The sequence below is a fragment of the Antrostomus carolinensis genome, unplaced genomic scaffold, assembly GCF_000700745.2.
Source record: "Antrostomus carolinensis isolate BGI_N321 unplaced genomic scaffold, ASM70074v2 scaffold9114, whole genome shotgun sequence".
Lineage (NCBI taxonomy): Eukaryota > Metazoa > Chordata > Aves > Caprimulgiformes > Caprimulgidae > Antrostomus > Antrostomus carolinensis.
In genome coordinates, this window is record NW_010311378.1 from 4,550 (window position 1) to 13,874 (window position 9,325).

General features: G+C 40.9%; 1 protein-coding gene across 1 annotated transcript; it reads left to right on the forward strand.

Annotated features, from left to right (window-relative positions):
* Positions 1 to 2,340: 2,340 nt before the first annotated feature.
* LOC104523972 (olfactory receptor 10A7-like) lies at positions 2,341 to 3,238 on the forward strand. Its single transcript, XM_010166713.1, is given in 2 exon segments — positions 2,341 to 2,747; positions 2,749 to 3,238. Coding segments are annotated over 2 exon segments (897 nt in total).
* The last annotated feature ends 6,087 nt before the right edge of the window (positions 3,239 to 9,325 follow it).

A 9,325-nucleotide genomic window follows, 5' to 3' on the forward strand; every position in this document is an offset into this window, starting at 1 on the left:
CCCTGCTGATGGCAGGGGGGTTGGAACTGGATGAGCTTTAAGGTCCCTTCCAACCCGAAACAATCTCTGATTCTATGATTCTATATTCATAACACCATTGTTACTCAAGTATTTTTAATGACCTCTTGGAATTTTCTTGAGCTACTGGAAACCAACATATGCCAAATTCTTTTTTTTTTTTCCCCCTAATGTTAGTAAACTAGATAAGAAAAAGAATAAGAGAATATCCTATTATCACTGTTAACAATTAAATCAGTTACTCATATAACTATGAAGATATGGAAGGAAACTTTGCTTATACTGTACTTAGACTGCTAGCATGTCCTAAAACGTGCTGCATATTTACATAGAGCATGGATAAAACAAGATCGTTTAACCTATGATTTAACAGTAATAAAAAGCTGCTGTCTGGAGACCTGATCCTACTGGGAGCACATGAATATTCAAATACCTCCACCTATTATCTGTAGGAGCCTATAAATCAGAGAGGAGGTGCTGTCTCTCACAGAGGAAAGCAAAGGGATTTTTTTTCCCCTTTTTCTCTCTATTCCTAATTTCTCTTCCTCTCTGCCTTTGGAATTATTGCCCCTACTGAAAAGAGAGAGAAAATCCCACCAGATTTAGTAGCATAAGGTAATATTTCTATTTCTATTCCTCATTCTTAGTTAGTTCCTAAGGCAAAATCAAAACATAAGTGTGTTTCCACTGTTTGTTTTTCTAATAGGAGCCTGGAGCTGCTATTATGATATGCAAGAGGAATGTATCCCACCTACCCTTAGGCACCAGTAATGCAGATTTTTAAGTTTGAATTGCTCACTTACTCATCCAGGAGAAATAAGAAACTCTGTGGCATCAGCGATTTGTATTATTTTAGAGGTCTATGATGGAGAAACATTAATTATACTGACAGTACACTTCTATGTTTCTATTGTCTATGGAAAACTCTGGCAACTGTAGCTGCCAGTATATTGCTGATAAATATGCTGAAGAAATGAATCCCACTGTCTGTCTCTCTACCTCTTCCTAGCCTTCTCATCTCCTCATTATCTCTTTCATCTTGGAATTTTTGTTACACATATATGTACATTCTCGTCTCCTGAACATGGATCCTGAAGAGAAAATGTTAATCCTTAGTTCTCTTAGAAGAAAACTAAACTCCGGATCTTGTGGGCCATATTACCTCAATCCCGATGGTGTTAATACAGGAAAAAAGTATGATTCTATGTGTAAAGCATGTTATTCTCTTTATGTACCTTTCCAAAATCAGCCAAGTATATTTTGGCTGAAACAATCCAGGAAGTTTCCCAGACTACTAAATCCCTTAGCAGAGCTGATGAGATGATAAATTCCCAGAAAATGGCAGCAAAGTGTAGATGCTGGCAAACACTCGTGGGCAGCTGTTTGTGTAGTGACCATCTTTCTACTCTCCAGAGCTTATTTTAAAGTAAAACCCAGAATACAGCTTTTATGTGATTTGATGAAACAAATGTAAGTGCATGAACATTTTTATTAATTTCCACTTGTTTAGGTTTGGATTGTACATCTGCAGGGTTAGCGATGAAAATAATGTAGGTAGATCACTTCTGCTCGAGTCAAACCAGGAGGTGGAAAGCTACACGGTCTCCATATCACATAGCTTAGAGCACCAAGATTTAAATGAATTTCACCTAATTCCATCTATCCAAAAATTTGGTCATTGTATACTCACTTCATTTTTAATGATACTAGCAATCCTAGCAACCGTGGACATCCACCTCAGAAGGAAAGAAACTGTGCTTCTATCTTGTGCTATATTTCTCATTATTAAACACAAACTGATTCTGAGATGATTGGCTCACATTTAGATGTCTATAGACATTTGGATGCTGAAGTTAACTGAGTGATATGCAGCCCATCCAAAGTTACATTCTTCCATCTCATCATAGACACCGCTCTTACGCTAAGGTGACCTGCCCTTTGGAGCTATCAATTTCTTTCTGTATAAAATGAACACTGAATGGTTATTTGAAATTTGTATGTCTATCTTCTGTTCACCGAACTTAGAGAAGGTGAATCCTATCCTGTGATTATTAAAGATGGTCTTGTACAGGCTCCTCAGCTGAGATTTTTTACATTGGAGTCACTGTCATATCCAATCCAAGTTTCACCTCATGTTTTAAAACCCATTTTACTTGGAGCTGCAGCTATTTCTGAGACCACAAGTCTGTCCCAGGCTACTAATGTTTTTGTAGTGTGGGGTTTTTTTCCATTTTTAGGCTGGGATCTGTTGAGGAAATGAAGTCAGGAAACGAAATCATCACTACTCACTTCTTACTTTTAGGGTTTGCCTTCCAAGGTAAGATGCAGTTCCTATTTTTCACACTGATTTCCATCACATTCCTGACCATCTTGATAGGGAACTCTCTGATTGTTGTGATCACAACGACGGATCCTCTCCTACACACGCCCATGTACTACTTCCTAAAGAATCTTGCCTTGACAGAGATCTGCTACAGCCTGACCATTGTCCCCAAGATGCTCGTGATTCTGCTGGTGGAGAGAAAAATCATTTCCTTCACAGCTTGCGCCCTGCAGCTCAACTGCGTTATTCTTTTTGTCACCTCTGAGAGTTTCCCCTTAGATGCAATGGCTTATGACCGGCAAGTGGCAATATGCCACCCATTGCATTGTGCCACCATGATGAATGGGGATCGCTGCTTCAAGATGGCTATTGGGTCTTGGCTGTCTGGTGTCCCTGTGACTGGGCTTCACCACATGGTTACTTACCCTGCCCTTCTGGGGGAGAAACATGGTTGATCATTTCTTTTGTGATGTTCTTCCTGTGTTGAAGCTGGTGTGTGCAGACACAGCCTTGTTTGAACTACTGATTTTTATTGCTATTGTAATAGTAGTGTTGATTCCCTTTTCTCTGATAGCCCTCTCTTACCTTCGCATTGTCCATGCTGTTCTTCAGATACCCTCGGCTGTGGGCCAGAGGCGGGCCTTTTCCACCTGTGCAGCTCACCTGGTGGTAGTGACTCTTTTCTACAGCACAACTGGCATCATTCACCTGCGACTCAAGTCCAGCCTCTCATCCAGCATGAAGAAAATGGTTTCCCTGTCTTACATCATTGTCACCCCCATGCTCAACGCCATCATCTACAGCTTGAGGAATCAGGAAGTCAAGCAAAGCCTGATCAGATGCATTGACAAGTGGTTCCTTAGGAAGCAGGCGACTGGTTTTTCTCCATCCAGATGAGGGATTCCTTATAGCTGCACAGAACATAAGTGTTTCCCTAATTAAAAATTCAATGCAATTTATGAATGAAGTGCAATGCCTTTCAGAAAGATCTTTGCTCTTTTGGCAATCCTTTGCTGTGAAATCCATAAAATATCTGGCCTTTTTTACTTGGTATATTAGAAGAAATTATAGTTGTTGTCACTCTGTCTTTGCAAACAAACAATTAAAGCTGTCTCAGTGTAGGAATATTACAAAAGAGGATTATAAAATTCTTATCCTCCCCCATCATTATACCTCTATGTCTGTAACTATATAAAGTCTTTGGCTTGGGAAAAAACAGATTGGTTTTCCTCTCCATCAAAGCAAAAGTGATAGTCTGGAACTACCCCTCTCCAAAAACCCCCACTCTCAATAATGACTGGAGAAACCAGTTAGTACCTTATGATTGGAGGGGAGGAGCTGTGTCTCCTGGAAGTGTCCTTCCTACTGATGGGAGAGACACGATTCAAGTCCAGACTTGATCTGACTTTTTTCCCTCTCAGAACAAAGATCTCTGTCCCAAACTAGCTAGTAACTTGCTTGCTTTAAAAGAGAAATGATAAACAGAAACATTGCCAGCTAGCAGCAGTGGTTTTTTTCTAATTTATTCCTTTCTCATGTAGGCAGAAAGCAAGCTATGGGAGGGGATTGTTTCTGAACTCATTGGACCGGATACTTTCTGTCTAATTCTTTTTCTGGCTTGCCAGATGGAGTGTTCTTTAAAGTGAAATATGACTTGTGCTTTTATTTTCTCTCTGCTTATTTTGATGTAACTTCAACAACCCCAATTCTGGTCTGGCTGTGTGTCTATGAGTGAAGACTGGTACCAGCTACTGGAGTCAGACTTGGGGTGTGGATGCCCTGCAGCCTATGGTGTCAGCTACTACAGTGAGTTGGCTCGTAGAACGAGAATATCCAAAACCGTCTTACTACTAGAGTGGTATGTAGGTCAGCCAAATCTCTGTATTGCTTTCAATATGTGTGGGCGGCTGTTTGGCTTCAGAAAGGAATGTGGGAGCCCTTGCGCTGACTCTTGACTCCCTTGGCTCAGACAAGAAAGGAAGTGCACAGAAGGTAGAAAGAGGGACATAAAAACCAGAAGGGAATACAGACCATGCAGGGATGGAATTAGGAAGGCTAAGAAAAAAATCTAAGTCCACTAGTCATCAGGCAGCAGACTTCTTACATTTCACTGATAAGGTCTGCCTTTGGAGTCCCCATTTCCTTAAGCCTGTTAGCAGAATATTTGCGAGTGAAGCAACACAAGCAGGATAAGAAGACACAGAGCACTCAGGTCAATTGTACATATGAAAGTGCCACGGGCATTCAGGCGAGCGAGAAATGAACACGGACTCATCTATGAGATGTAAGTTCAAATCCAACTTTATTACACTAAGGCTGCGTCTTAAATACTGTCTTGAGACAAAGGCTATAATTCAATTGGTAGATTACTGCTGTACACACGCATAGAGCAACTATATAATTGGTTAAGCTTGTACATCGTGCAATTATATGATAGGTTAAGCCTTAAGTCATATTTACACATCGCTCTTCTTGTTATTCTACTTACTATCTCTTGCTTTCCGCTTGCTTCTGTTATTCTACTTGCTATCTCTAGCTTTCCGCTTGCTTCTGTTATGCTAAGGCTCGAGCTCTCTCAGAATAACTAAGGCCCCAACATGAAAGTTCATGAGACTAGATGGGAAACAGTCAAGAGTGGTGTTGAAAGGACTGCTGGATGCCCCTGCAAGTTCATTCTCTTTTGTCTTTGAAAATGGTGACCACAAGAGGTCCTCATGCCTGGAAAAAGGCAAATGACACACCCCTCTTCAAGAAGGGCAGGAAGGAGGAGCTGAGGAACTACAATCTCACCTCAGGAAATGAGAAGGTGATGGAATAAATCCTCCTGGTAGACATTTTGAGGTACACAAAAGATAAGGAGGTGTCTGGGAACAGCCAGCGTGAATACAACAAGGGCAAATCAGACCTGATCACTCTAACTGACTTCTGTGATGAGATAACTATCTAGATAGATGTGGGAGGGCAGTGCAAGCTGTATACCTAAACTGGAGCAAGGCCTTCATAAAGTCATCCTACAGACTCTTTAGGACTCTTAAAATTTGGAAGATATGCACTGGGTAAGTAGATAATAATGTCAGTGGTGAGGACTGCCAGGCTCAAATGGTTATGTGGTAAGAAGTCCTGCTAGCAGCTCGTTACTAGTGGTATTTCTCAGGCATTAGTACTGCGGCCACTACAGTTTAATTTCCTTATTAACAACGTGAATGATAGGACAGAGCACACTCTCAGCATGTTTGCTGATGCTTCCAAACTGGAGAGAGAGGTGATACACTGGAGGGAAGAGCCTGACTTCAGGGGGACATGGACAGGCCAGAAAAATTGTTCAACAAAAGCAAGGGAAAACTCGTACATCTGGGAAGAAAGGAACAAGCCCACACCACAGGGCAGGCCGGGGGATGACTGGGTAGAAAGAACACTGCAGAAAAAGCAATTTTGGGGGGGCTAGGTGAACAAGAAGTCAAATGTGTGCCAGCAGTGTGCCTTTGCTGCAAAGAACTCCAAATGCATCTCGGGCTGCATTGGCAAGAGCACAGTCAGTTGGTGGAGGATCCTTCCCATCTCTTTACACTTCTGAGATCATACCTGGAACAATGTGTCCAATATTGGACTGCCCAGTAACAGAAAGACATTGCCTAGTAGAGTGAGTCCAGCGGAGGAACACAGGGACAACAGGGTGATTAGTGGCCTGACACACCTCAAGAAAAAGGAGGGGTGGGGAGACAGGTACATCCTTCTCCCTTTCTAGGGGAAGGGACATTGGATTGTTCTTTGGAACTACTCAGTGTGGGGGAGGACTCTTAGAGAAAATGGGGGAAAATATTTCATAGAGGAGCACGGTGATAAGATGCAAAGTGGTGGGTACAAGTCAGAACATGGGAAATTTGGATTAGATCCTAGGGAAGACGCTTTCACCTTTAGGGTATTCAGACTTGGAAAAGGCTGCTCAGAGAGCTAGCCTAAATATCCTTGAAACTGTTGAAAACTTCACGGGACAGGACCCTATCCAGTTGGACTGCTTTGACTGAGGGAATGACTGGACGCTGCAGAGGTTTCTTCCAACCTACATTATTCTGTGTGTTTACAAAACCATGCTGAACATACTGGGTTTTCAAACCCAAGATCAGCCTGGAGCTGAGCTGCCAGGAGCTTTATAGGGAAAAAGTTGAAGCTACCTTCCTGGAAAGAGGCATCTTTGTGATTCAGAATTCCTATGGGATTTACACACTGTCATCTTAAGTACTTAGATTAGAATTGAGCATGTTAGAATTGAGAGTATTACTTCTGTAAACAATTGCAGAAATTTTTCCACAATATTGAAAAGGAAGCTTAAAATGCAGGTTTGGAGTGGTTTTGACTACAAGGAGGGCAGAATCTCATCCTTATCTGTGAAATGTTGACAAAAAGGAAACATCAGAAATCCCAACAGATCAGAATGCTGGAACACACACTTGGTTTCACAAATTCTAGTAACTCTGCCTTCTCTGCGTCCTCCGTCACCAGGGCACCCACCTCAGTCATCAGTGGCCCCACATTTTCTCTAGTCTTCCTTTTGCTGCTGAGTTACTTGAAGAAGCCCTTCTTATTGACCTTGACATCCCTTGCTAGATTTAATTCCAAGCAGGCCTTGGCCTTCCTCGTTGCATCCCTACATACTCTGACAATGTCCCTCTATTCCTCTCAAGTGGCCAGACCCTTTTTCCACATTCTGTAGTCTTCCTGCTTCTGACTGAGGTTTCTGACTGATTCAAAGTTCCCTGTGGGATCTACACCAATATCTGCACTACTTGGACTGGAACTGAGTATGCTACTTCTGTAAACAATTGTGGACATTTTTCCACAAGATTGAAAAGGAAGTTTAAGATACAGATTTGGAATGTTTTTGACTACAAAGAGGGCAGAAACTCCTCCAATTCTGTGAAAATTCTGCAAAAAAACCCCATCAGAAATCCCAACAGATCAGAATGCTGAAACGTGCTTGGTTTAATAAATTCTAGTATTTGAAATAGATTTTATAAACATTGCCCAAACACTGCTCCAGTCTCCAGTTCAGCTGAGGCTGCACCATTCATGCCTCTATTGCCAGTAGAAAATTCATCCCTAAACACTGTGCACTGAGATGGAGATATTTGTGGTTGATTTTTGTGTGGGGCTTGGGGTTTTTTTGTTTTGTTTTGGTTTGGGTTTTTTTGTCATTAGCTAGTCTCTGTGGACAGCTTCATTCTTTGTCTTCTGTTTTGCGGGTGGCTCATCTATGCTTTATGTTTAGGGAACACTTTGTTGCTCTGCCACTTGCCATTGATGCACACATCTCATCTCAGGAGACTGATCAAAGCAACAGTAAATTTACTTCCCCCATCATGTTTTTGATATTTTGCATATTCTGGACATGATAAAAAGACCATTTTTTCCTCCACCTCTACCTAGATCATCTGAGATTTCTGGTAGAGTTTGCAAAGCTTTCTCCTTGTTTCCTACCTGGATAACTACAAGCCCCTGAGAACTTGCGGTATTCATTGTCATCACAGCTGCAGTATTGATCTCTCAGGTAGAAGAATGCCAAGCAGATACGAAAGGGAAAAAGGAGAACATGAATTCTCAGTCTTTTTAACTCCACAGAATAAATTGTTGTATCCTCAGTTTTGCTTTCTGGCTCACTACCAGAGGGGCTGACTACAAAGAGAAAAATGCTGATTGTTAATGAGGTGAGGTTTGTGCAGAATTATCTTTCTTCATTATATTGTTATTTATATAGTTGGAAAAATAGGCTAGCTTCAGCATGCAACGACTTTTCTCTGCATTTGTGTTTAAGCAAGAGTCTTAAAAGAAAAAGAAGATTGGGAGAACTATTTTCCCGTGAGTTGGTGTGTTAACCAGTTAACTGGAGAAAAAAGTAGTCAGCACCTGCGAAACAGAAGGGGAGTGTAAGAAAGAGAAGGGAAAAATGTTTAGAAGGAATAGGGAAAAGGGATTAGATCACCTGTGCTTGACTAAGAAAAACAGGTGGAATCAGAGGAGGTTGTGGGACACACCTTAATGGAGTGATGCCTTTCTGCAGATGTATTTCAGTGAGGAGGGCTTTGATGCCTAAAGCTGGCAAATAATGTGTAAGAAAGTGAAGGAGTTGTATTTCACAGAGAATTGATTCTATACGTGTTCAAATGCAAGAGAATGACTAAAATTTTGATAAGTCTATAATATTATCAAACCTAGTGTTTCTGCTTGTTGAAAGATCAGACTCAAAGTATTTTCAGAGAAACAGGATCAGTTTTTTAAAGTGGACACATATTCGCCTAAATTACCTTCAGGCAACATGCTTATGTTTTTTTCTTATTAAACCAGTTCAGAAGCTTCCTGTTTCTTTACTGGTTTTGTGCTGAAATAATAAGTTAAACAAGTCTGAGAAAGAGCTTGGGCTGCAGATCTATCATGATGACTTTCAAAAATCACCAATTTTCAATAATAGGTGTAATAGAAAGTACAATGGAATGGACAAGAAAGACTATGCAATCTATCTATATCTGTTTTAACCTCTTTAAAAGAAACATTTTGGTAGTAATTGTTTTTTCATTAGTTGTATTAATCAGTACTAATTATCACTGCATTGAATGTACAGAGAAAAAATACTGACCTTGTATAATTTGCAGTCTGTCTTGTATGCAAGCAATACTGCTGACTTAATAAAATAATCTCAGGACCTTTTTTCTTTATGTAGCTGGGATTTACATATAGAGTTGTACAAATTGACCTGAAAAAGAAAAAAAGCAAAAGCACGTGCATACTCGTTTGCATTTCAAAATTCTATCTATACGGACGGAACTGATCGCATCGTCTCAGTGGGGCAGTACCATTGACTTTCAGTGTGGTGAAATGTTTTGTCTGGAATTTGCATCAGCTAACTCGTCCCCTGCAAATTCAGTCTTGCTCCATCACAGTGCTGTAGGAGATGGGGTGCTGGCTTTTGTCCCATAAAGGTAACCATTAGAA